The 27,721-nt window shown below is 43.7% G+C and overlaps 1 protein-coding gene across 7 annotated transcripts in view; it reads right to left on the bottom strand.

Moving 5' to 3' along the window:
- The window catches only part of ptprt (protein tyrosine phosphatase receptor type T), a 128,351-nt gene that overhangs the window by 14,468 nt on the left and 86,162 nt on the right, over nt 1–27,721 (bottom strand). For 6 of the 7 annotated variants that reach the window (XM_029827079.1, XM_029827080.1, XM_029827082.1 and 3 more), the window contains 7 exons: nt 18,219–18,311; nt 17,667–17,776; nt 15,486–15,573; nt 2,411–2,487; nt 1,522–1,558; nt 1,123–1,220; nt 460–576 (listed from right to left, as the gene is read on the bottom strand). In XM_029827079.1, coding sequence (XP_029682939.1) covers nt 460–576; nt 1,123–1,220; nt 1,522–1,558; nt 2,411–2,487; nt 15,486–15,573; nt 17,667–17,776; nt 18,219–18,311 — 620 coding nt within the window. The remainder of the gene's footprint in view (nt 1–459; nt 577–1,122; nt 1,221–1,521; nt 1,559–2,410; nt 2,488–15,485; nt 15,574–17,666; nt 17,777–18,218; nt 18,312–27,721) is intronic. The other variant, XM_029827083.1, reaches the window with a different exon arrangement.

Raw genomic sequence — 27,721 nt, 5'->3', positions numbered from 1 at the left:
AAATGCAGACAGCTGCGGCAAAGTACAATTTTTCATGATTTGTGAAAAACAATCATCAGTTACAATTCTACTCTCACATCTCATCCTTGGTGTCCTGTTAATGCTAACTGTTGCTGTTGATGCTAACATTCCATGCATTTCTGACAGTTCTTTTCTCAGATATTCTACAATCCGCTACCAGGTTTAATACCACATGATTTGAGCTTCTGAGTGAGTTTGGATTATTACGGGGAATTATGGGGAAACGCAAGCAAGTGCAGAGTGCTAAAGGAACAGTGAACCATCTTTGTCTGACACTCATATGCCAAGAGAGAAAAGCAGGTTATCAATATATCGCAATAGTTGGTTGAGCTCACTCCACATAAAGTGCTAAAATAATATCAGAATATGTTAAATATAAAAACCTGCTTCCTGCTATAACTGATGAAATGATCTGAGGTTGATGCTCATGTTTTTTACCTTTTGCACAGTGAATGTTCGAATGACAAATTCAGCCAGCGGTTCAGTTTCTGTCAGGGTCACCTTGATGTCACCGTATATTTCAGTTTCATCGGGCCAGTAACGCACACACTTTACCTGAAAAATAACATTGGATCAAAATACAAGATATGATAAAAGGGTACAAAATAAAATGGTTAAACTACATATCTGTTGTAATAATTGAAAAAGGCTGGGACCAATTTAATGTAGTTGCCAGAGTTGTTGCGGAGTGTCATATAAAATATGGAAATTTCACAGGAGAAATGTGGTTCAGAAGAATGCCACGTGTTAATCACATAAGCTGTGTGTTTGACACTCTTCAGGAGCTAACATTCTGCAATAAGAGGTGGGATGACGTGCAGAATGTGTGCACGCAGCAATCAGATTAAAACCTTCATGGAGGTCAAAGCCATCAAACTGAGAGTGATTGAACCCTTCCTGTATATTACTGTAACTTCTGTTGTGCCAGATTGTCTCTGGAATATCAATGATGATCTCACATTTGCTCTGATTGTAGCTTTACTATATAACAACAGTATAAATACTGTATCTAATCCATTAATGTTTAATACACAAATATGATTTCACAATGTCTCATTCAACCCACATACAAACATTTAATCATCTCTGTGATCAACCTACCCTGCCCACCTCAACAAGATTGGTAACCATGACGATAGAAGATGTGTTTTCTTGCCAGACCATCCTCCAGAAATCCCTGACTGTCTCTTGCATGGGCCCTGAGGCACACACACAGTTTAGATGTTTTCCCACACGAGCGTGGACAGTATGTACAGCACACAATGCACAGAAATACACATAAGGTACACAAGAGAACACACACACTACAAAAAATCAAACCCACCAGCAGCTTGGGGAGTATAAGGTAATTGGATCTTAGATTTGTCAGGAGTTTTTTCACCGATTGAGATTCAGGAGGTTGTGGTAATAGTCTCTCAGCCGAAGAGTACAACATTTACACACACATACACACACAACCATCTACAACGTGGGGACACAATCATCTCGGGCTTTAATTACCTTGGGTGGCAATGTAATGTCTGGGTTGGCTGTATCCCTGTGAGAAAGAAAATGGTGAAACTTGAAATAATCCTCACTTTGTTACTTTTCTATGTCCCCTCACACATTTGTCCCTCACTAGAGCCAAAGAGCAACACTTTAGCTCCCTCTTTTACATTTCTTGCTCTTTTATTTAAATTCACTTGGTCACACTGCTTTTATGTCTACCCATTCTTCCTTTGTCAAACCTCAACGATCGTCACATCTTCTCACAGCTTTTTGAAACATATGTTCTTTCAGCTGCTGAAGGGCGTTTTTAGCACCTTCCCTTCAATTAACTTTTCCTCTCTTATGTTTTGTACCTTCAATCTCAAAACTGAATCCTCTTTCTGTTCTGCGTCCTTTCTAACCACCCTCCCCCCGCATTCCTCCCATCCACTCAATACTTGAGCCCCCATTTCCCTTTTTGGCCCGTTCTTCCTTTTTATTTCACTCACTTTACTTGGAAATGGAATTCAAGCTTGCTTTTCAGAAAAACTATCAATAAATAATTGAAACCATTTGAATCATCTGCACATGATAAATGAAAGGTGAAACCAGTAATTGTCCTTCTGTTGTTTGATGCAGCTTTTCTCATTACCAACATACTTTTATATATTTATATATTCATATATTTAATATATTTTGTATATTCTCAAAAAATAAATGGCTGGATGAATGGATGGATGATGGATGATGGATGGATGGATGGATGGATGGATGGATGGATGGATGGATGGATGGATGGAAGGAAATGAGAAGATGTGAATAAGAAGAAAAGAGTGTGTGTGTGTGTGTGTGTGTGTGTGTGTGTGCGTGTGTGTGTGTGTGTGTGTGTGTGTGTGTGTGTGTGTGTGTGTGTGTGACTCACATTAATGTAATTAGCGTTGATGTAGTCGGAGTGGAGATTTCCATCCAGCAGCTGGAGTCGGACCCGAGAGTGATCATCTGTGGGATCAGAAAGCACAAATGTAACAAGCCTAAAGTTATATTTATCCACAGTTTGAAGCAGCTACCTGGACCTTGGAACCAAGCAGGCCCAGAGTTGCTGACAGTGATCACACATTTTTCTACCATCTAGTTCCACACATCAGCGGATCGTATTCCCTCTCACATTTCCCTCTCCCACTTTCCCCGTCCCATTTCTGTTGGGGTCCAGGGTTCCGGGTCGCTTGTTGCCTGTTTCTTCCTGCAGGGGGCGTGGAGGAGCCAATGATTATCCACAGCTGGCGCTGCAGGCGGACCCACGTGCCAGCAATTTCCATCAGCCTTCCATTTAAGGATCGAGCGCCTGCCATCTTCGGAGAGTTTATGTACTACTTATGGTAACCTTGACTCTTGCTGCTTGGATGTGCCACCTCTACAGGTCAGGACTCAGCAGTACACCTACAACTAAAGGAAAGCGGGCACTCCTTTGAGGACAATCAAATGAAGATTGCTGGTTTGAGAGGGGTGTCTAAGAAGCCATCCACATTAAATTGGAAAATCCATTCTTAAACACAGGTGGTGGACTTAGGCACTTCATATCATCCACATACAATGCAGTCCTCCACGCTTTCCATCAACAATCCAAAGGTTCACACCAATTTACGAGACCTAGTGACTCACCACCATGTGACCCTGCAGAAATTGGGGAGACACACAAACCGAAACTAGATGAAAGACCCTACCAACGACTCTCAAATGACCACCCAGATCATTAGCATGCTAATGGTCCACTAGGGCTATATTTTCAAGCTATTCCCTTAGTGAGTTTAGATCTGAAAAAGCCTTTTGGAGAGAAGGTGAAACATATTCAAGAAAATACCTAGTTGTAGTACAGTTGATACAGAGATCCAATTTGGATAACTCATCTGCCTGTTGATGTTAACCTAATGATTAGACGACCCCCCAAGTATGATAATTTGTAACAATAAGCTTTTTCAAAAAGGTAGGTTTTAAGTCTAATCTTAAAAGTAAAGATGGAGTCAGCCTCCCGTACCTGGACAGGGATGTGGTTCCATAGCAGGGGGGCCTGTTAGCTAAATGCTCAGCCCCCCATTCTACTCCTAGAGACTCTGAGAACCACAAGTAGACCAGCATTCTGAGAGTGGAGCGGTCTATTGGGCTGGTATGGTGTCACTAGCTCCTCCAGGTAGGATGGAGCTAGGCCTCTGAGGACCTTGTAGGTCAGAAAAAAGGTTTTAAAAAATATTCTAAATTTAACGGGCAGCCAATGAAGAGACACCACTACAGGAGTTATATGATCTCTTTTGTCAATACCTGTCAGAATTCTGGCTGCAGCATTTTGGATCAACTGGAGGCTTCTTAAAGAGTTGTTTGAACACCCTGATAATAAAGAATTACAATAGTCCAGCCTGGAGGTAACAAATGCATGGACTAACTTTTCAGCATCATGCCGCGTCAGTAGTTTCCTGATCTTTGTGATGTTCCTCAAATGAAAAAAGGCACTTCTAGAGACTGTTTTAATGTGTGAGTTGAAGGAGAGATTTTGGTCAAAAGTTACTCCTAGATTCCTCACAGAGAGACTAGATGTTAATGAGATACCATCTAGAGTGATCATGTGATCTAATCTATCCCTAAGAGGTTCAGGACCAAACACCATGACCTCAGTTTTTCCTGAGTTAAGTGAGGAGGAAATTTGACATCCAGGACTTTATATCTTTAGGACAGGTTTGAAGCTTCACTAACTTCTCTGTCTCCTCTGGTTTCATGGATGAATAAAGCTGAGTGTCATCAGCATAACAATGAAAATTTATCCCATGCTGCCGAATAATGTCCCTTTAATCCCAATCACATGTTCCAGTCTCTGTAACAAGATGCTGTGATCAACTGTATCAAAAGCAGCACTGAGGTCCAGCAGAACCAGCATAGAGACCAGTCCATGATCTGAAGATATGAGAAGATCATTAGTAACTTTAAGAAGTGCTGTTTCTGTGCTGTGATGAGCTCTAAAGCCTGACTGAAACATCTCAAATAGGCTGTTTCTCTACAGGTGCTCCAGTAACTGAGTCACCACCACCTTCTCAAGAATTTTAGAGATAAAAAGAAACTTGGATATCGGCCTATAATTTGCTAACACATCAGGATCCAGTGATGTTTTTTTTAAGCAACGGCTTAATCACTGCCACCTTGTAGGACCGGGGTACATATCCTGTCACTAAAGAACAATTGACCTGGTTCAGGATAGAGCTGCCTATCAATGGTAAAACATCATTCAACAGGTGTGTTGAGATGGGATCTAAGAGACACGTGGTGGTCTTGGATTTCTGAATTAGCATCACTACATTGTAGCAGTGAACAAAGTGACAACACCTCCCTGTTGCTCTACTCTACTGAGCAATAATGAAGCTGTGGTTCAGCGGTTGGCAGAAAGCTTCTGGGTTGGATTCCAGGCTTTGACCTTGCTATTGTGGTTTTTCAATGGCTTCCAGAGATGGATGGATGGATGGATGGATGGATGGATGGATGGATGGATGGATGGATGGATGGATGGATGGATGGATGGATGGATGGATGGATGGATGGATGGATGGGATGGGTATGAAATTTCTCACAATCTGCAGCTTCAGCAGGATTTTGTCACCAATCACAGAAAAACAAACACAACAGGGGGATCTTAGGTGTGCTCTTATTTTTCTCTTCTCCTGTTTTTCTACATTTTCCTTATTTTCTGCTGATTCTGTTAATGGTCTCTGCTGACTTCTTCCCAGTCCCGTTCCTCCCTCATTGAAGCTTAACCCATGCTGTCTTGGTTGCTTTAGACATCAGTAATTACACAAGTAAACACCCAGTATCAGACTCTCACATCACTCGAGCTGGTGGAAGGATGGGAGGGGGCTGGTTCTTTTCTGTACAAGAAAACTTCTATCTGGGTGAAGATCTGACCATATGTGGACACCGGCTTCAAAAATGAAAATAATACTCCAAAGTCTATTCAACAGAAAACAACAAACATTGAAGAAAAATAGCCCCACAATATATTGTGTAAAGTAAATAAAAATTTACACTATCAATATATTTTATGACCTTCACATGCAAGCATATTGGGGATAAGGTACCACTTGTAGTATGAGTAAAGTTTTGTTCACATCTTTAATCTGCTTTAGTAAAACTACTAAAACAGTGATGAAAGTTGTTGGCTTATTAAATAAATAAAATCATTATCTGTTGATTTTTATATCACTTGGTATCATGTGGTGAGTAAAAGCACTGAAAATATCAGTATAGAAAGACGAGCAGAAGAGGATAAAAGATCGATCAAGCATAATCTCACATTGATGAGCAGGACCACTTGTAGTGCACTGTCAATTAATTTAGCTTACCCGTCAATGATAGTTGACGTTGCAAATATGAAGCTCTTTAGTTGGTGTGGCTGTAATCATACCCGGATAGAGCAAAATCCCTGAACTAGCATAGTTGTTTATCCAGAGCTACTGAAACATAGTTCCAGGCTGTTGTATATGTAACAACCACTGAGCTCCCTGATGTCATCCAGCAAGGTCCTCAAAAACTGTTGTGTCCAAGGGCAAAGGGTCACAAAACCTTTACTCTTTAATGAGCTGCACTCCTTCATTCAAGCTGTGTCTCTTTGCCCTCTACTCCCCTGTCATCCATTCCAAACTTCTCCTCTTTCCTGCTTGGTTCAGCTTTAGTTTTCTTTTCTGCTGTTTTTAAAATGCAGTTTATATTTGGCCATTTTCACTCAATTCCCTCCCTAAATCTAACCAGACAATAAGAAGCAGCAAAAAGGATCCTTAAGAGATATGGGATCCAGGTGAACTAATAACACAACACAGAAAAGAAAATTGGAGGATTCCAAACTCTGAATGACTCCTATTACAATAAGTAGCAGCAGCAGTAGTCTTTAGTGGTGCAAGTTCAAAGCAGCCTCATTCCTGAGGCAGAGTCCTCATGGGCTAATAGGTCCAATATACTGCAATTTATTGAATTATGAAGCCAGCATGTAATGGGCCTTGAATCATAAGAAAGACTGACTTTAGATGGACTAAAGTTAATCATATGTTATTGTTCTCAAAAAAACAGTGATTTCCTTCCACACCAAGCAGGTCTTTGGATCATATTCAAGACAGAGTCTAATCATGCACGGTGTTTGTAAATTAGCCCCATCTCCGAAAACATAATGTAGGCACCTTTTCCACATTGCAAGGAACATTAATCACTGGGACGATTTTAGCCCTGGTTCTTGGATCAGGGTTGGTACACGGTTGTTGTGTTTTGTGTTTGCACTGCAGGAAAAACCTGAAAAGGTTCTCAAATCGGGCTGATGGAGTTTTGCAGAGTGGTAAAAGCTCATACAAGGATCTCAGAAGATCTCAAGATTCTTCAGCCATTCCTGAGTTTGTTGTGTTGTTTGAGGGGGACTTTGAATATTTAATGAGACAAGTTGAATGGACAGGACAGGATTTACAAACTAAAATACAAGGCAGGAACCTAAAGGCAAGGTACAAAGGACAGGGACACAGTAGGTTGCCAGGACCCTGAGAGGACAGGGGACAGAATTGCACATTTGAGGTCAGAACTGTGGTTTCACGAAGCATTTGGCAAGAACAGGCCCAGGGATGAAGGTGGGAACCTTTAGTGAAAGCAGAGGGGGCTGATCCCATTTTATGTGCACACATAGAAGATTGGACCACAATGTTCAGGGGTCCCTGACTTTAAAGGTCATGGCAGCACAGGAGGATATGATCCCTTCCTGTTGTTCAGTTGTTGGTCTTGATAGATGATGCTGCAAACATGGCAGGTAGCTACAGGCCATACACTCCCGTAACAGCCACACTTGTCAATTGAAATTGTTCTTTCTTAAAGAGAAACAAATTGACAATAAAGAGAAAAACACTAAGAAATTATTTTCTACTCAGCAGGAAGAGAAACCACACAACATAAAGTGTGCGTTAAAAGCTGCTGTTGGGTGTGCACATCATCACATTAGGGTGGTGTTTCAGAGGAAAGAAAGAAAAAAAAACCCTCATACATAAATTGCTGAACAAGATGTTTCACGCTTCTACCCATCCTCCCTCTCATCTCTCCTCTGAAGGCACTAAGCAGGGATTGTGTCTGTCACAGATATACTTAATCAGTTAACTCCCAGTGGAGCTCATCTCATTTCAGCGTCAGTGCAGCTCAGGGCATCAGGGAATTTAATAGCATGTGTGATTGAGTGCATGAATATAAGTGTGTTAAAGTGCCTTTCTTCACTTTTCCGCATGCTTATGGCCTCTGAAGTAGTTCTATTTACTCCACTATTGCCTTTTTGAAACTTGCAACCAGTTTGCACAGTAAACGTGTAAAATAAAAGGCTTTAGTTCTCTGGTAACGTATTGCGTCACTTCCTGTCTTCTCAATCGTTCATTGGTTGCACTGTGCACGGTGTGTTGTATTCACTTTACTTAAAATTGAACACTTGGTGTGTTGTATTCACTTTACTTAAAATTGAACACTTGGTGTGTTGTATTCACTTTACTTAAAATTGAACACTTGGTGTGTTGTATTCACTTTACTGAAAATTGAACACTTGGTGTATTGTATTCACTTTACTTACTTTACTTTCACCCGGTGTCTTTGTCTGTTCAGCGTGTGAAATGTTTAGTTACTCCTCTGCCTCCTTTAGTGAAGGGAATAGGTGCAGAAAGTGTAGTTTATTTACCGCTATGGAGGCGAGACTTAGTGAGCTTGAGACTCGGTTCCGCAGCTTGGAGTTAGCTGGAGTTGCGTCAGGTAGCCAGGAGAAGCTAGCTGCTGCAGAGCCGCCTAGCGTAGCTACAGCTAGTGGTCCCCGTCAGCAGCCGAGCAGCCGGCTAGCCAGGGCGGCTGGGTGACGGTTCGCAGGAAGCGTAGCCCAAACCAAAGGCCCACGGTGCACCACCACCTGCTTCCCGTGGCTAATCGTTTTTCCCCACTCGGCGACACACCCGCTGAGAAACCAACCCTGGTAATTGGCGACTTTGTTTTGCGCTACGTGAAGCCGACTCCAGCGACCATAGTTAAGAGCATTCCGGGGGCCAGAGCGGGCGACATAGAAGCGAATCTAAAGCTCCTGGCGAAAAGTTAATGTAAATTTGGTAAAGTTATTATTCACGTCGACGCAAACGACACCCGGTTTCGGTCAGTCGGAGGTCACCAAAATTAACATAGTCGCATGTCGTCGCTTCGACGTTGGCTGTCACGGTGGTTCCCCCGAAAACCAGGTGGCCTTTGTAGACAATTGGAGCACTTTTTGGGGAAAACCTGGTCTGATCAGGAGAGACGGTGTCCATCCCACACGGGATGGTGCCTCTCTCATTTCTAGTAACTTGGCTAATTTTATTAGACCCAAAGTGACCTGACAATCCAGGGTCCAGACCAGGATGCAGAGTTGTAGTCTTACACACCTCTCTGCTGCTTCCATAGAACCCTCATCCACCAACAATAATATATTTAACACTATAGAGGTAGTCTCTGTTCCACGATTAAAGGTTCACCAAGCACAGAGTAGGGGAGCGGTCAATCACCATCTTATTATAATTAATACCAAAGCACAAGTTGGAGAAACTAAAATCACAATTAAGTGTGGACTATCAAATATTAGATCTTTTTTGTGTAAATCCCTGCACGACCTGGTAGTGGATCATCACATTGATTTATTTTGTCTTACTGAGACCTGGCTTCAGGAGGAGGAGTATGTTAGCTCAAATGAATCTACTCCTCCTACCCATCTTAATTATCATATTCCTCGTGTTACTGGTCGAGGAGGGGGAGTGGCAGCAGTCTATCACTGCAAGTTATTAACCCTCATATTATGTTAATTTGACCCGTTTCAGATTTTGTGTTGTCCAAAGTGCTGGCTATCTTTTTTTTTCTTCATGAAATTTGGTGACTTTTCCTCATTTAGGGTCATGAACAGGTGTGCAAAATCTGGACACGTTGGTGTGTCTTGGAATGTCTGTGCACTTTTTAGTTACGTTGATGATGTTGCCGGTCAATTTGACCCGGGCATGTTAATAGGGGAGTATGTAATGTAATGTAATGAGTACAATGCACAAAGATGCATCTCTAGAGAAGACAAGAAGCCACAAATGATCCTGGATTATAATGCCACTAAAGGAGGGGTGGACAATCTGGTCAAAGTAACAGCAACATACAGCTGCCAGCGCAAGACTGCCCATTGGCCTTTGTTGATTTTTTTTTTTGCCACATTTTGGACACATCTGCTTATAATGCCTATGTTCTGTAGACTGAAATCAACCAGCAATGGAATTCCAACAAATTATACAGACTTTGGCTTTTCCTGGAAGAACTCGGCAAAGCACTTGTCACTCCCAAGATCCAGACACGAGCCAGGCCAGTTCGATCCCCAGTGGCTGCAGGCGTCAAGCTCAGGTCACCCGACCAACCTCCAGTGGACACAGGTGGGAAAAGAAAGGAGAAGATGCCAGGTCTGTCCTTCCACAGAGGACAGTAAAACAAGTACCCCTTGTGTGAAATTCAAGAATTACATCTGCAGAAGGCACAGTAACATTCTGACCATCATGTGGAGAACAGTGAAAATGTTGAACATTGAATGTTAAAGTTAAAGTTAAAAAGAAATGTGTTCATGAAGAGGAAAAAACGTAAGCCCTGTGCTTTCTTTGAGTCAAGAATGAAGACAGAAAGAAGGGAGTAGAGGAGGATGAAGAGAGAAAAAAAAGAGGATGAGGAAAAAGGAAGAATGGCGTCATTTTGACCTGGGAGGATGACAGAAGGGTTAAGCTAAATAGTCCTTAAATATAGTTTTGAAATTAAAATTTATATTGAATATCAATGTTCTAACTGTTCCTATAGTCTAAAATAAAGTAGTTCTTAGTTTAACCTGTTTTCTTGGCTCTTTTGAGGCATTTACAAAGTACAGGTCATTTTGACCGTAACATCATCAATGTAATTTTTTCCAACATAATATGAGGGTTAATTAATCCTAGACCAAAACATGGCACCAGTTCATTTGAAAGTTTGACTCTTGGCATCACCCATCTGAAATGTAAGACAGAAAAGCCACTTTTATTTGTAGTTGTATATCGGCCCCCTGCTGGGCCACATTCAGAATTCCTTTCTGAGTTCTCTGACTTCTAATCTGACTTGGTCCTTAGAACAAATAAAGTCATTATTATTGGAGACTTTAATATACATGTAGACGTTGTAAATGACAGCTTTAGAAATGGCTTCATTTCATTACTTGAGTCAGTTGGTTTCCTCCAGCAGATAAACCAACCAACTCATAGCTTCAACCACACCCTAGATCTAGTTCTGACTTATGGTGTTGAGGTAGAACATGTGTCACTGTTCCCTTTAGAACTCACTCCTGTCAGATAATTCTTTGATCACTTTCACATTTATGATTAAGGATTCTTCTATCCTCAGAAAACAGTCTTACTATAGCAGATGTCGTTCAGATAATGCTGTAGCTAAGTTTAAGGAAGCAATCCCTGCATTGATCCTAGAACCACTGTGCGTTTCCCCAGGGATCAATCATTATAATCTTAGCCCTGCTGAGGTTGACTCTATTGCTGAAAGTGCAGCAACCTCACTGAGAATCACGCTTGATTCTGTTGCCCCCCTGAAAAAGAAAATAGTAAATCAGAGGTGTGCCCCCTCATATAATTCACATATCAGGACCCTCAAGCAGAAAGCGCACAGACTAGAAAGGAAGTGGCATTCTTGTAAAATAGACAGGTATCATGTAGCCTGGAAAGACTGTCTATTAGTTTACAAAAAGGCCCTCTGTAGGGCTAGAACAGCTTATTTTTCTTCTTTAAGTGAGGAAAATAAGAACAACCCCAGGTTTCTTTTCAGCACTGTGGCCAAATTAACCAAGAGTCACAGTGTTTTAGATCCATGTATACCTTCTTCCATTAGTGGTGAAGACTTCATGAGCTTCTTCACTGTTCTAGCTATCAGAGAAAAAGCTAACCAGGCCATCCCAACAACTGGACCATCACCAGATGTGCTGACTGTGGGAACATACAGGTTCTCCAAACAGCTCTTAAACTCTTTCAGCCCTATATATTTTTCTGAGGCGTCATCGCTAATTCAGAAATCCAAGACCACCACTTGTCTTTTAGATCCCATCCCAACACACCTGTTGAAGGATGTTTTATCATTGATAGGCAGTTCTATCCTGGACCAGATCAATTGTTCTTTCGTGACCGGTTATGTACCCCCGTCCTACAAGGTGACAGTGATTAAGCCGTTGCTTAAAAAACCATCACTGCATCTTGATGTGTTAGCAAATTATAGGCCGATATCCAACCTTCCTTTTATCTCTAATATTCTTGAGAAGCTGGTGGTGACTCAGTTACTGGAGCACCTGCAGAGAAACAGCCTGTTTGAGATGTTTCTGTCAGGCTTTAGAGCTCACCACAGCACAGAAACAGCACTTCTTAAAGTTACTAATGATCTTCTCATAGCTTCAGATCATGGACTGGTCTCTATGCTGGTTCTGCTGGACCTCAGTGCTGCTTTTGATACAGTTGATCACAGCATCCTGTTACATGGACTGGAACATGTGATTGGGATTAAAGGGACAGCACTAGACTGGTTTAGATCATATTTATCTGATAGATACCAGTTTGCTCATGTCCATGGTGTTCCCTCCTCATACAGTAGGGTTAGCCATGGAGTTCCTCAAGGTTCTGTACTTGGACCAATCCTTTTCACATTGTACATGCTTCCCTTAGGGAACATTATTCGGCAGCATGATATACATTTTCATTGTTATGCTGATGACACTCAGCTTTATTTATCCATGAAACCAGAGGAGACAGAGAAGTTAGTGAAGCTTCAAACCTGTCTTAAAGACATAAAGTCCTGGATGTCAAATTTCCTCCTCCTTAACTCTGAGGTCACGGTGTTTGGTCCTGAACCTCTTAGGGATAGATTAGATCACATGATCACTCTAGATGGTATCTCATTAACATCTAGTCTCTCTGTGAGGAATCTAGGAGTAACTTTTGACCAAAATCTCTCCTTCAACTCACACATTAAAACAGTCTCTAGAAGTGCCTTTTTTCATTTGAGGAACATCACAAAGATCAGGAAACTACTGACGCGGCATGATGCTGAAAAGTTAGTCCATGCATTTGTTACTTCCAGGCTGGACTATTGTAATTCTTTATTATAAGGGTGTCCAAACAACTCTTTAAGAAGCCTCCAGCTGATCCAAAATGCTGCAGCCAGAATTCTGACAGGTATTGACAAAAGAGATCATATAACTCCTGTAGTGGTGTATCTTCATTGGCTGCCCGTTAAATTTAGAATATTTTTTAAAACCCTTCTTTTGACCTACAAGGTCCTCAGAGGCCTAGCTCCATCCTACCTGGAGGAGCTAGTGACACCTTACCAGCCCAATTGACCGCTCCGCTCTCAGAATGCTGGTCTACTTGTGGTTCTCAGAGTCTCTAGGAGTAGAATGGGGGGCCAAGCATTTAGCTACCAGGCCCCCCTGCTATGGAACCACATCCCTGTCCAGGTACGGGAGGCTGACTCCATCTCTACTTTTAAGATCAGACTTAAAACCTACCTTTTTGAAAAAGCTTATTGTTACTAATTCTGCAGTTCCAGTTACTGTCATACACAGACAAATTATCATACTTAGGGGGTCGTCTAATCGTTAGGTCACATCTTAGCTATGCTGTTATAGGCCAAGGCTGCCGGGGTCCGGAAACATGATCACCTGACAGGCCTCTGTCACCCCACTGGGTCATGGTTTCTCCTCTCCTCTCCTCTCATTTCCTCCTCCTCATCAAGCAGACTAGTTATGCTGATTCTTGTGTAGTTTTTCTGCTTCCCCCCCCCCCCTATTTATTTACAGGTATCGCCACCTTCGGAGCTGCATGATGACCTCCGGCTCCGCTGACCCGTTGTATAGTGTGTTTCTGTGCCCTGTGCCCTGTGCCCTGTGCCCTGTGCCTCTCCTCTCCTCTCCTCTCCTCTCCTCTCCTCTCCTCTCCTCTCCTCTCCTCTCCTCTCCTCTCCTCTCCTCTCCTCTCCTCTCCTCTCTTTACCCAGCCGGCCATCAGCAGGAGGGTCCCCCTACATGAGCCTGGTCCTGCTCAAGGTTTCTTCCTGTTAAAGGGGAGTTTTTCCTTGCGACTGTTGCTTGTCTGGGGTAAGGCCCTGGGATTCTGGAAAGCGCCTTGAAACAATTTTGATTGTATAAGACGCTATATAAATAAAGATTGATTTGATTTGATCTGCTTTTTTTGGGCTGCACCAGTTCAAATGAGCCACATGATGAAAAATGAAACACTCCGTAATCTAAAGTGTCAAATAAAAAAACCTGCATGCAGCAGGTGGCCAACATAAATGGCCGCTGACTACCGAGTGATGGACAGATGACGCCGGAGCTTTGAGTATAGCAGAAACACGGGGGATCGACCTCAATTTATAAAACACACAAAAATGGCTGCTGAAGAGTTTGAGGCCATGCACAGAATGCAATGGGTGCTAAAAATGAGTCTGATATTGTCTGATACTGTAGAGGGGATTGGAACTGCCTGGAGAGCAGAGACTTCCACAAAGACAGAGGAGAAATGAGTATGTGTTGGGGGTGGTGGCGGGTTCTGATTGTGAAAATTGACATTCAGACTGATGTGAGGCTGTGTCACAATATATTATATAGTTTCCAAAAGGGTAATGAATTGAAGAACGCAGCTTTTACATTTTAGCTTGACGATAGTGGTTGCTGTGTTTGAACCAATTTGTCTCTACTCACTGTTTCCTACTTCCAAAATTAGCTTGATTGAGTGAACTGGTTTTAATTGGACTGTTAATAGTGGAGGAGAATGGGATCTCTCCATGTATTGTAAAACAAGCCTGTGATTCAATAGAGATCTCGTTACCAACAGCAATTACAACCTTTTAGGTCAGCTTTTCAGGTTTGGTCTGTTTTTCGGCTCTCCTGTTGAAGATGTGGGCAGATGAAATACACTCCCTCCCAAATTGTCTGACAATGTGACACCCACTCCTTTCATTAGTGTCCTATTTCTGAAAGGAGGAACATACACTCTTCGGTCTAATTTGCCTGGGAGCAGAGGGTTCAGAAGCCAGGCACAGAAAGAAACATTAGCTTTACATCAGTGGTGGTATGATAGCACAGAGGGACTCATTAGCTATATGAGAAATGAATTAGAGGAGCTGAGTTTGGCTTGTTCCTGAGTATGACTGCTCCTAGTTAACGAGCAGAAATCTTGAATTAAACTGACACAACAGAAGCTGCTTTGTTAACGGGGGAGAAGTCCACATCTCGACTTGAACGGTCTCTTCACAGCTCAAACTGGATCATTACGGGGAAAAAGGAAGAAAAAAGGCCAAGCGGCAGGTGTCTTTGAAACATCACATTGTAGCCGAACCTCTGGTTCTGGTGAAAAAACAGTGTTGTGGTTTCCATTCAGGAGCTTTCAAAACTTTTCAAAACTGCTTTTCAAGAAACAAGACAGACAGGTTCTGTTTCCAAGCAATTTTGTCATGATTTCTGTTATCTCGCACGTGTTTGACAGGCAATGTTATTACAGTATTAGTAATGGCCGACATGTGAAGCACACACCATCATTACCAGCTCTTCCGGACTTAGAGTCACCACTGACTCTTTGTTGGACACGTGAGCAGAGCAGACGGTTGTCTGCATAAAAGTTCGGCCCTCCGGCTCATTAGCAACAACACCTCTGCAGACTCTGAACTCAATCTGCCCAAAGAATCCAAACAAACCTCTCTAATGGATCTTTATGTATTTGAAAATGTATGCCTGGAATAATTCCACAAGCCCCACAATAAACACGTAAAGAGGCAAACATGTAATCACGTAATGGAAAAGCCACAGGAAATGCTGACCCAGGCCACACGGAAAGTAATCTAACATCTATAGCATAATCATCCCATAACTCTAAAGGCTCCATCTATGCCAAGACCATACTCACAAGCAATGATGTTGCCACAACGATTCTTGCTTTGGTTCGCGTCCTTTTTGGCTGTTTCCCAGGGTGCAGTCGGTCCCTCTGCCAGGGCCTGAACACACACAAATATTTCCATATTAAAATGTGAAAGCAGTGAAATATGCAGGGACATTTGGGCCAATGGCCACAGCTGCTACACTTGGACACTTTAAAACTGTACCAAAAATATTCATGAGGACCAGGATGGTCAGCAGCCCTACAAATTTCAGCAGGAACAAGCAGCAGAAACAACTGTACAACTTTTCAAAGTACACTTAAAACAGATGTAAAAAAAAATAAAAAATCTTTCTCCCACATAGTTGAATGTCTCCTTCCAAGTCATTCCTCTTTTTCTTCTAGTGAGATGTCTGTGAGTAGAAGATGAAGAGTGAGAGATTGTGCAAAAGTGCTTTTTTGTATTTGTTCTATCCTTTTGTGTGTGAATTTTGTTGAACGTAGTTGTTTATTAGATTATTATTAGATTTGGGTTTTTTTTTTCAGTTTTTCATATTTGTTTAGAGTGTGCAAGTGAGTCTGCAGTCTGCAGTTGCTTCAACCTCAACGGCATCTGGAGTCATCACACAGCTGACTCATGTTCCAACCTCAGCCGCTGCACCACGCGAGCCTCATGGCTCATTCCCGACCGTTACTCTGGTGAGGCGGGCAGGTGCAGTAGTTTGTTGTTACAGTGCTCCTTAGTTTTTGACCTTTAACATACCAGAGTGATAAATTCAAGATTGCTACCCCTCCTTCACTATGGAGCTCAGAAGTGTGTCCAACCACCCGGCCCAGAGCATTAAGGCAGCATCGAAGCTTCTTTCTCTGCACCAGGGGGTTAGTACGTGGCTGATTAATCTATCCATTTCTGAATCCTTGCGGCCAACAATGGTTGAAATGACACCGTCCTCCGGGGGGGTTTATATCCAGGGGCTGGCAGAGGAACCAAAAGATGAGTTGGCAGCTCGCTTGGGCCACTTTGAGTATCTGGTCATGCCTTTTGGTCTTACCAATGCCCCAGCCATGTTCAAGTCTCTGGTTAATGATGTCCGGGACCTGCTAAATAAGTTCCTTTGTTTACCTTTGACATCCTCATTTTTTTCTGAAATGAAGGAGGAACATGTACAGCATGTCCGCCTAGTTCTCCAGTGCCTCTTAGAGAACAAGCTTTTCATTAAGATAGAGAAATGTGACTTCCACACTACTTCCATTGCCTTCCTGGGATTCATTGTTGGACAGGGACAACTCTCACAGTGAGTGCAGTGGCGGATTGGCCCACTCCAGCTTCCTGCAAAAAGCTCCAACAGTTCAATATTTATGCATGATTCAAGCATGATTCATTAAAAATATGTTTTTGTTTGATAAGATTATTTTGTTTGCAAAACTGACTATGAGTATTCATGGGATGTTATAAATCATGTTAAGGTGTTTTTTTCAGCTTCGGCATGAAGTTAGCTCCGGAAAACACACATTTGTCTTATTTTTCAACAACAGATTCATCAGTGCAGCTACAGTCAAAGTGAAAATAAGAAGAAATTTCTTAATAAATTGAAGTGAATAACGATAAAGTTACATTTAACAGTTTTTAATTTTTTAAAAATCCCACAGTGATGTAATAAGGCAGGAAGTTGTTCCACATACTGTACAAAATACCCTTATTTTTCACTGAGCACCTGCCCCCAAAATATGAGTGCATCCCAGTGACAGCAGCGTTCACTCCACCCACAGACACTGAAAGAGTTTTCTGTTTCAGCTGATGGTTTTTCTGCCTTTTTTTTTGGGGGGGGGGGGGGGGGGGGGGGGTTTCTCTAGGATGCTATTGCATTCACATGTGTATACAGTTGCATAAGCTGTGACTCAGCTGCCCAATTTTTCATTCCACTACAGGAGAGTCTTAATTAAAGACCTCTAATATGTAGCTGATATTCAATTACGTATCTTCATACACACATCTCATATCATTTAAGGCACTTCATTTTTGCCCCTCAAGCAATACTAGATAAAATTATTGAAACATTTACCTGCTGCTTAATTTTGTAGGTCAATATTAAATTATTAAATTTCTGCTTTTTAAGTTAACTGTTGCATCCATCCCATTTTTAGCTATGGTGGTTGACATTAAAAATTAGAAAGAGAAGTTAGAGAACAAAGTTCTCACATTGATTTTACCTCATATTCTTCTTTGAATCCATAGCCCTGACCACATTTCATCTGGGTGATGTGTTGAAGCAGATCGGCAACTCGAATGGCTGGCTGAAACTGGCCTGCCTGGAACTGACCTGAAGGAAGCAAAGGTATCAAAACAAAGGCAATGATGTGAAGAGGGTGTGTGAGGATAGGTTGAGAAATACATGAGAGAGGTGCTGGCTTGCAGAAAAGCAGTACATGGTCAAGCTGAAATTGATATGACGTACGTGGCTGCAACTTTACAAATTTAGAAATACTTTTATAAACTCAACCCCCTCATCCACTGTTTCATTTGGGGTAGAAGAGTGCCTTGATAGACCTGCTGTTAACATAATAGCAATGCTATTCTTTTTTTTTACACCCTTCCTGTAATCAGAACTGAATAACTATAATTTAGTACCTACTGTTACTGATTGACCTGGCAGAGAAAGCACATGTGGTAAACACAGGTAAGAATCTAGGACCCAGTTCAAAAAAGTCAGCCAGCCTTTGACCATATTAGCTCCAGTTAGATACATTAGTTCGAAAACATACCACTCTGGTAGGAGACTTCCACGGACTCACATTCGCCATAAGGGAAACTCTGCAGGCTGAGAGAGGACTGGGCAAGTGATGGCTGGCTGCTGTCTGTTAATGGACACAGAGAGAGAAACATTTTAGACTTTTAACACCACTTTTATTTACAATAATAAATAGAATAAACCAAATAGAATAAAACATATATTAAACAATCACACCATCATTGTATGAGGTAGTTGGAGAGTTTGAGCTGTCTCTGCTCTGTCACCGAACACAGGACACCTTCATGTCCCCACAGCTGCGGAAAGACTTCCAGGTTCGTGGTGGCCTTGTAGAAGCAGAACTACAGCCTCAGTCTGACTCTAATGTTCTGCCTCCACATAACCACCACATCGCATGTGTCCCCATCCCGGATCCTGTCCCTGCACGTCAGGTAAATTGCCAGTTTAGCCTCTGTGATTTAAAAGGTTTTTTAATAGGCAGTCCCGCCAATAAAAACCCAAGCAGAAAAAGCGACGCTAAAATGGTTAAAAACCTCAGTTAAAACACTAAAAACCCCTGCAAGTCTGCTGCACTCTGTAAAAACATGAAAAACCATCTTGGACAGACCACAGAATGGACATTATTTGGAGACAATAGGGTTTAAAATATAGATAAAAGCATTGGTGGCAATGGCACCATGTAGGATCCTCTACTGCAGGTCTACAGTCCTTTTTTTGGTGGGGGGTTTGCACAGGGTCCTCCGCTGTGGACTCTGTCCCCCCAACCTGTCCGTCCAAACACAGGCAGCTCTGTTGAGTAGCCTCAGTCCATTAATTGTCTTTACAATATTCAAATAAAAAGTTTGTTTGTCTGCTCCATGGAGGCCCAGTTGGCTCTTGTAGTAGACGTTCAGGAGAGGGCCGCTGCACTCCTCACACCCAGGGCTCAGCTGGAGGTCAGGGAAGGTGTCCGTGGGGTCGGGCTCGGTTCCTCCTCTGCCAAACTGCAAGAGAAGACTCCTCTCTCTCACAGAGAGCCTCCTCCTCCACAGCTCTAGACTCCTCTCCACCAGCCTCAGCGATCGTAGTCCCAGCACAGTGCTTAGGGTCCAGGCGTCAGCCAGCGCCAGCCTGGCTGCCTCCATCAGCTGCTTTAGTGTGACAGTCCTGGAGCCACATAGCACCCCCAGGAATAGTGCTGCTGCAGACATCCAGTCTGCCACCATACACCAGGGGCTCTCCCAACAGCAGAGAGTTGGACTTCTTCCATTTAAAAAGAGCACAGGATTTAAAAAACACTCTGATAGAATATTGGCAACCCCCTTAAATTTAAACTTTTGAAATCAGTTAAAACAGAGCAGTATCCAGTCCCAAGTTGCTCACATGTCTGAGTAAGCAGCTGGCCACATCCCTCCACACTAAGTCAGGAGGTCCTGTCAGGTACCTCTGAACAAACTGTAGCCTAAAGGTGGCTGTTCTACTAGCCAGGTAGATGAGGCCTTAGTCTCTGGATAAAAACAGGACTGACTGTGGCACCCAGTGGTAGCCGCCCTAGAAGAAGTTAACCAGTTTAGCCTGGATCTGGGACAGCAGGCCTGGTGGTGGCTCTAAACAGGCCAAACGGTGCCACAGCGGTGAGGCTACAAGGTTGTTTAAAACTAAAACTCTTCCTCTAAATGACATCTCGGAGTGCACCCACCCCCATTTCTTTAATTTTTCTTCAACCTTTTCAACAACATTCTCCCAGTTCTTTTTTTTTACCATGCATTCAATTCCCAGGTACACTCCAAGATATTTCAGGCCGTCCCTCGTCCAGGTCAGACCTTGAGGGAGAACGGGGAGGCCATGATGGCCTTCACTGATGACCAGGGCTTTGCTCTTTCCCCAGTTCACCCTCACAGACGACATATCGCAGAACTTGTTAGTGACATTTAAAACGACATGAATGTCTGCTTGGTCTTTAATAAAAAATAACCACATCATCAGCATAGGCAGATAAAACCACATTACTGTTAAAACCCAGTAAAAACAGACCTTGAACACAAGAGCATAGTTTGTGGAGGAGGGGTTCCAGGGAGAGCGCGTAGAGCATCACAGACAGAGCACAGCCTTGTCGGACACCTCTACACCTACACCTTCCTGTGTAGTTTTTCTGCTTCTCCCCCGCCCCCTCTCTATTCATTTACAGGTATCGCTGCCTTCAGAGCTGCATGATGACCTCCGGCCCTGCTGACCCGTTGCATAGTGTATTTTTGTGTGTGTTTCTGTGCTCTGTGCTCTGTGCTCTGTGCCTCTCCTCTCCTCTCCTCTCCTCTCCTCTCCTCTCCTCTCCTCTCCTCTCCTCTCCTCTCCTCTCCTCTCCTCTCCTCTCCTCTCCTCTCCTCTCTCTTTACCCAGCCGGCTATCAGCAGGAGGGCCCCCCTACTTGAGCCTGGTCCTGCTCAAGGTTTCTTCCTGTTAAAGGGGAGTTTTTCCTTGCCACTGTTGCTTGTCTGGGGTTAGGCCCTGGGATTCTGGAAAGCGCCTTGAAACAATTTTGATTGTATAAGACGCTATATATAAATAAAGATTGATTTGATTTGATTTGATTTACACACTCTAAAAGGAGCACACAAGCTGCCATTGACCTTCAGGACACTCTCAATGTTACTGTACAGTACCTGGATCTTGGCTCTCAGACCAGCACTGAACCCAAACCTCTCCATGGTTCTCCACAGGAAGTTGTGTTCAACACGGTTAAAAGCCTTTTCTTGATCTAAAGAAAGTAGACCAACACTCACCCCCCATGACCTGGAGACCTCCAAAACATTCCTAATGAGGCAGACATTGTCTACCATGGACCTGCCAGGTACACAGTACGTCTGGTCCTGATGGATGACCTGCTCCATAGCCTCCCTCAGCCGGATGGCCAAGGCCTTGGAGAGGATCTTGTAGTCCGTGCAGAGGAGGGACACAGGGCGCCAGTTCTTTATGTCCTGCAGGTTCCCTTTCTTCGGCAGGAGGGTGATGACGGCCCTCCTGCAGGACAGTGGTAAGGAACCGGTGGTGAGACTCTCATTGAAGAATTCCAGGACATCTTGAGCGAGGATGTCCCAGAAAGCCTTGTAAAATTCCACCGAGAGACCGTCGAAGCCCGGGGCCTTTTGGCCCTGCATTGACTGCAGGGCCAGGTGCAGTTCTTGTGCCGTCAACAGGTGCTCCATTCGGTGGTTGGTTTCCTTGGAGACCCTGGGCAGTCCTTGACTAAAAGCACTAAAACCATTAAAGCAGTCTTTGTCATCTTAAAAATCAGTCTTGTTAAAGAAGCATAAAACTCCACTGCTCTCCTCCTGATCTGCCCCGGGTCGGTCAGCTCCTGCCCCGTGTCCTACAGCAAGGAGTGGATCAGCTTCCTCTTCCCAGACTTCCACTCAAGGCCAAAGAAGAAACTGGAGGGTGCATCCATCTCCGAGATGTTCTGGATTCTGGACCGGACCAGGGCACCCTGTGCTCTGGCACAGGTCAGGTTCGCTAAAGCGATCTTTTTGGTCTTGAGGATTCCAACAGATCCTCCATTTCCTGTGGAGTCATTCAAACGTTCGAGCTCCACAATCTCAGTCTCCAGATCCCTGATAAATCCGGTGACGTGACGAGTAACATTGAGAGTGTGCTGCTGACACAACATTCTGATCTGTGTCTTTCCGTAGTCCCACCACTGTTTTAGGCAGCTAAACTCACCCTTCCTCTGCCTAAAACCAGCCCAAAAGTAACTAAGAGCATCTTTAAAACTCACATCAGAGGCTAAAACTGAATTAAAATGCCAGTAGGCGCTTCTTGGTAAAATGTTGTTAATAAAAACAGCACATAAAACCAAAGCATGATCAGTAAAACCCACCGGCACAATATTATATAACTTAAAACACAATAAAATTGTGTTTAAAACAGTAAATACGATCTAAATGAGCTCAAGACACCCTCTCTTCTCTAATGTGGGACCACGTATACTGTCTGCAGCCTGCATGAGACCTTCTCCACACGTCCACCAGATCATGGGAGTAGACCAGCTGCCTCAGGACCTGCTGCGAGGACGGATGCGGCTCGGCATGGTTCCGGTCTAAGACCTCATCCTCAGTGCAGTAAAAATCACCACCCAAGAATATATAATCGATAGAACCACACCCCCCGGAGTTTGTTGTTGAGTGTCTCTAAAAAGATCTTCCTCTCTGCACCGCTGTTGGGAGCATACACATTAATAAAAGCAGCACTGTACTGGTCAAACTGGGCCGTGATTAAAAGACACCTCCCCTCAACAACATGTTCAACAGTAAAAGATGTTGGGTTAAAACTCTTGGAGAGCAGTAGCGGCCCCGGGCCGCTCCCCCGAGCCCAACGCAGCCGATTTGGCTGCGTTTGGACACATTGTAATCAAATGTCCTGCTTCGCCACACCCAAAACACTTCATATGCTCCGATGAGGTGAACAGAACATAATCAAAATTGTCCACCCGGACTTTAAAACACACATTCAGATCCTCATCGCGGTTATTGAGAATCATATAAACCTGCCGGCGATGAGACACGTGTTTTACTAGGGGAGATTTACATCCAGACGTGACTTTTCTCATAGGAGAAACAATCTTGCCATGTCTGGACAAGTCCCGACACAGAAACTCGTCCGTAATAAACGGGGGCACGTTGGACAGGGTAACCTTGGTGGCCAGCTGGCTCAGAGGCAGCACCACCTCGAACCTCCCGCCGACACTGATACCGGCCTTAGCTTAACAGCTTAAACAGCTCGAAAAGTTGAAAAATTCTCAAACGAGAACGCTCTCAGCTCGCACCACGCTCCTCACAGAGAGAGAGAGACAGACGGTGATTCCTGAGGTCGATCAACATGTACAAAGACTCAACCATCAGTCAACGTGTTGTACAACCATCAGCCCCCTGGCCTCACTAGAGGGCCTAGAGAAACTCTGATCCCTCCGTTCCGTAGAGTACAGCATCAGTAATAAGTCTGTGGAAGCCACTCTCGCTTATTAGCTAGTTTTCCGCTCATGCTGCATTAGCAGGCCACTGTAATGACATCCTAACAAGTGGGTTATCTGCTGCTACATCACCACTGGATTGTTGTGTAAAAGGGTTCCACACACCAACGCGGTTCCGACTTCAGATCCAGTTTTCATGTTTTCTGCCTGTGTTATTAAAATAAAAATGAATGCAGCAATGCGGTTTACAGTTCGGACATTAGCATAAAGCTAGGCACAAAAAGGTAAAAGGAAATTACAAGTAGTACAAGTATGACATTCTATCACCAACAACCACCAAAAAATAAAATAAAAGGGCTTTTAATTCACAATCTGAACATTTTTTTTTGTTCATCAAATTCCACATCAACTTCTGATCCATACAAATCTCTGTTTGGTGAGTATACACCTGTATGACTCATTCTTCTCTGGATGAAGGTAATGGATGCTGATCAGATGGGGACTCATTAGCCGAAAGTTTCGTCCGCATAAACCACTCCAAACATTTCTTCCCTAATGGAATGACAGATGAGTCAAACAGATGAGAGGAGAGTAAAAACCAGCCACTTGTGCTAAAAAAAGTAAATCACAGACAAAGATGCTGACTTGATGTTACCTGGGCAGCAAAAAAGCTCTTCTCATCCATATATTAACACCTTTGTAATATTAATTGTGGAAAGTTAGAAATTAGTAGCACTGCTGTTACAATAACATCAAGATGTCTGCTGTTGCCCTGCTGTGCCACTGTGAAACAATTTGCAACCAAACTGAAATAATTTCCCAACAACACCCCCCTCACTAATGTTCTAAGCACCAGCCAGGTGCAGCTAAATGGGTCTCTCACTACCCACTTTCCTCAGATTTTCACATTCACAGCTCATTTTATATTCAACCCAAAAAGCAGCAAATACCAAGTCTCTTTTTACCCTTTACTTAACAGAAAACACAACTACTCAACACGCAAGAGCAAGTTGAGGTACAGGGAGAACACAGAAATGCCACACAGAAATGCCCCTGTGTGGTATTTCCAACCCTCAACCTTGCCTGCAGACAAGTTTAATTGTGACTCTGATTCCCAGCTCATGTTTTTTTAAAACTTGTTTGATGCCGCAACGTCAGCAATTTAGAAAAAAGAAAAAAAAATTCTGTTAAGGGGGTTAAGTTGAAACCCTCATATTTGAACTTGCTTATCGCATCATGGCTGGGATTTTCTGGTTTTGGAGGGGTGCTTGTGTTGCAAAACAGGGTTACAAATGTGCTGGGTCTGTGAATCTAGTCTTTCCTTCAAGAGGAACCAGCTGAACACCAAGTGCTCTCTACAGTGCCACCAGTTTTCTACCGCCAGCCAGTATTTGTTACGATACGTGGTGGTAGAGGACCCGAACGCAGGCCAGGACACAGTGGTGGAGAGGCCAAAGGCTTTATTTACAGGGAAGGGGAGCACACATTAACAGAAACAGTCCTCCTGGACTGCCGACGATTAGGAGGCAGCGTCTGCCCCTCACAGGTCCATCGGCGAGTCCCCACACCAGATGCAGTCCCCCTGGACTGCTGGAAACTCGGAACACCGATGAGTCCTCAACACGCAGCAGTCCCCCTGGACCGGCGAGGACTCGGGAGTCCGGTGCAACACGCTCACCACATGAACATGCCCCGAGACTCTGAGGGCAGAGGCAGTCCTCCTAGACTGCAAGGGGGGCGGGAGCGGTCCTCCAGGAGACACGGAACAGGAACAGGAGCGGCCCTCCAGGAAAACCGGAAGCTCAGGGACAGGAGCGGCCCTCCAGGGCAACAGGAACAGGAGCGGTCCTCCAGGGAAACCAGAAGCACGGGAATAGGAGCGACCCTCCAGGAAACTCAGAGCACCAACATACAACAGGGGAAGCGACCAAACAGCTTCACTACAAACAGACACCCTACCAACACCAAGGAACCCGAACAAGCACCCACACTAGACGAACAAACGCACTCCCCACACGAAGAGACACATTCAGGAAAGTGAACAGACACCCCAGCACTGACAGGCAGGCACAACCTGCTTAAATAGGCAGCAAGATGTAAATTGCCTACAGGTGCGCCCGCCTGCAGTGCCAGCTGCACCCAATTGTGCCCAACACCACACTCTGCAGGCCAAAGACAGACACAAACCAGAAATCCCAACAAGTATTACTCCTATAAATTAAAACCTCACACACTCATAGCTGTGCACATGTAACTGAGTGATTATAGTCCATGTCTTTTTGTCCTCCATTTTTTCCTTCCCTCCCTGACCTGTGTAATAATGCATTGTTATTTACCTGTGGTGCGCATGCAGCTCAAAGGTTCATAAAAACAATTTGCGGGCCTTCTAAATAAATGGAGTGTCTGCAAACAAACTCTGTTATTTAAATACTCATTGTACTGTGACCTCTAGCATTCCTCTGTACTTAGAATCCTATCATCCTTCTCAGGAAGAAATGCAAAGTATTCTCCTGTTGTTCAGTATGTTAATATGGGATCACAGTAATAGCATGCAAAAGTTTATTTGTTCTAATTTGGCACATGAGACAGAAAATAATTCAGGTTGTTTTTCAGTGGATGTAGGAAAACCCACATTCAATGTGTAGTTCAATGTCTCACGTACCTGAGTGGTGAGTGAAATACATACAGTATATTGTATTGTGCAATTTAGAAAACAGATTAATATGCTCCAAATATCCAAAATTCCAATGGACTTTACTGAATTCCAGTGGACAATTACTGAAAAAACATGCTCAAAGGTTCTCTTGCTGTGCATTTCCCAGCCACTTTATGCCAGAAGAAAGCGACTTCCATTAGCCATAATGACCTCAAATTTGGTCCACTCTCAAGCTGTCCTTTTTGAATGCTACTGAATAAAAAGGAATTGTTCTCTATTCTCAGAAAGAGCCTGAGCAACATGCAGTCTCACTTCTGTGCATCAAACTTTTCACTAAGAAAGGTTGTTTGAATGGCACTTGGCACTGCTGGAAGTAAGCTGACAAGTAATTTCTTTCCCTACATGAAGTCCATTTACAAAATGGTGTGCAACTTGGTGCAGTGTTCAAACCAACATAACTTCACTCAACAGACAAGTTCACCTTAACTCTTCAAACATCCACGGGAATCTTGTTGTCAGCTCAGCCTTGTTGCTCTCTGGGACCACCTTTGCATGTGCATCTTGTCTTCCTATCCCCATCAATCACAAAACGCCCCTGATCAATATAGGTAGCACATCTTCAGAATTCTTTACAGAAAGCTTCAAACACAGCAGTGGCCGAGATATTGATTTTTAGAGGAAAATGTGATTACACATTAATGGCACGCTAAACTGCAGTGGCTTTCTATCTGCTGGATTTCCATGGTATCAGGGTAAACTGTGGATGTGTGTATGTCTTCTGTGCACCTTGCTGGCGTGCAGACTGTGCATATATTTATTGTGTATGTGGACACTGACTGTACTTTATGGGTACACCAGGATGGTGTGAGAAGGCAGAGAATCACATCATCATGGCTGAACAAAAAGAGAACTGCTTCCAGAATGATTTTGCACTCCTGTGAAGACCGACATAATTATAATCGTAGCCCAACAGCTATGACGAAGTGTTCATCAGTAAAGGTAAAAAAAATGCAATAAATAAACTGGAACCACTCAATAAACCTCTGAAATTGTGAGGATCAGTCAAGATGGACTCACACACACACACACACACAAACACACACAGCACGCACACACACACGCACACACACAAACAAACACCTATACAAATTAGTGCATGCCCAGCTAAGCCCTGCTCTGTACTGTATAGTGGATTTAGCAAAGCTCCGTCTCTCCACTTTGATCCGTCAATCTGAAATGCTTTTTTCACTTTCATCTTAACAACTTCTGCTTTTCACCCTGCTTTCTCTCTCCAGGCTGTTAAAACAGTCTTTACGCCTTTTCAAAACCTAAAGGGGACTAAAAATGATCCAAATGTTTAAAAAGGAAACCCTTCCCAACTGAATATGAGCTTTCCCCCAAAGTGGAGCAGGCGAACAGGTTGGTGGAGACGGAGATCACCGTGGGGGGGCAGTTCGTCCAGGTGACTCCGCTGACGCAGCCGGAGGCGCGGATTACTTTGTCCAACGTGCCGCCGTTCGTCAGCGATGAGTTCCTGGTGAGAGAATTGTCCCGAGAACTGGTGTCCCCCATTAGGAAGTTGTTGTCGGGTTGTCGGTCGCCATTGTTGAGACACGTAATGTCTCATCGGAGACAAGTGCATATGATTTTAAACAACAGGGCAGAGGAGTTTAATTATCGTTTTGTCGTCCGTGTGGACGACTTTGAGTACATTTTATTTGCTACCTTCTCTGCCCTTAAATGTTTTAACTGTGGGGAAGAAGGACATTTGGCCAGGGCTTGTCCGAGCCGCCCGGTCCTTGACGCGGTGGCGGCGGAACATCCGGCCCCGCGGCCCGTTCCGGCGGCGAGGCGTTGGTGGTGTGGTGCGGAGGGGGCCCCCGCTGTTCCGGACGGCGCGGAGATGCAGTCGAAGGCG

This window comes from Takifugu rubripes, chromosome 19 (assembly GCF_901000725.2).
Source record: "Takifugu rubripes chromosome 19, fTakRub1.2, whole genome shotgun sequence".
Lineage (NCBI taxonomy): Eukaryota > Metazoa > Chordata > Actinopteri > Tetraodontiformes > Tetraodontidae > Takifugu > Takifugu rubripes.
Note: the sequence above shows the minus strand (reverse complement) of the source record. Positions and strands in the feature narration are given on the sequence as shown.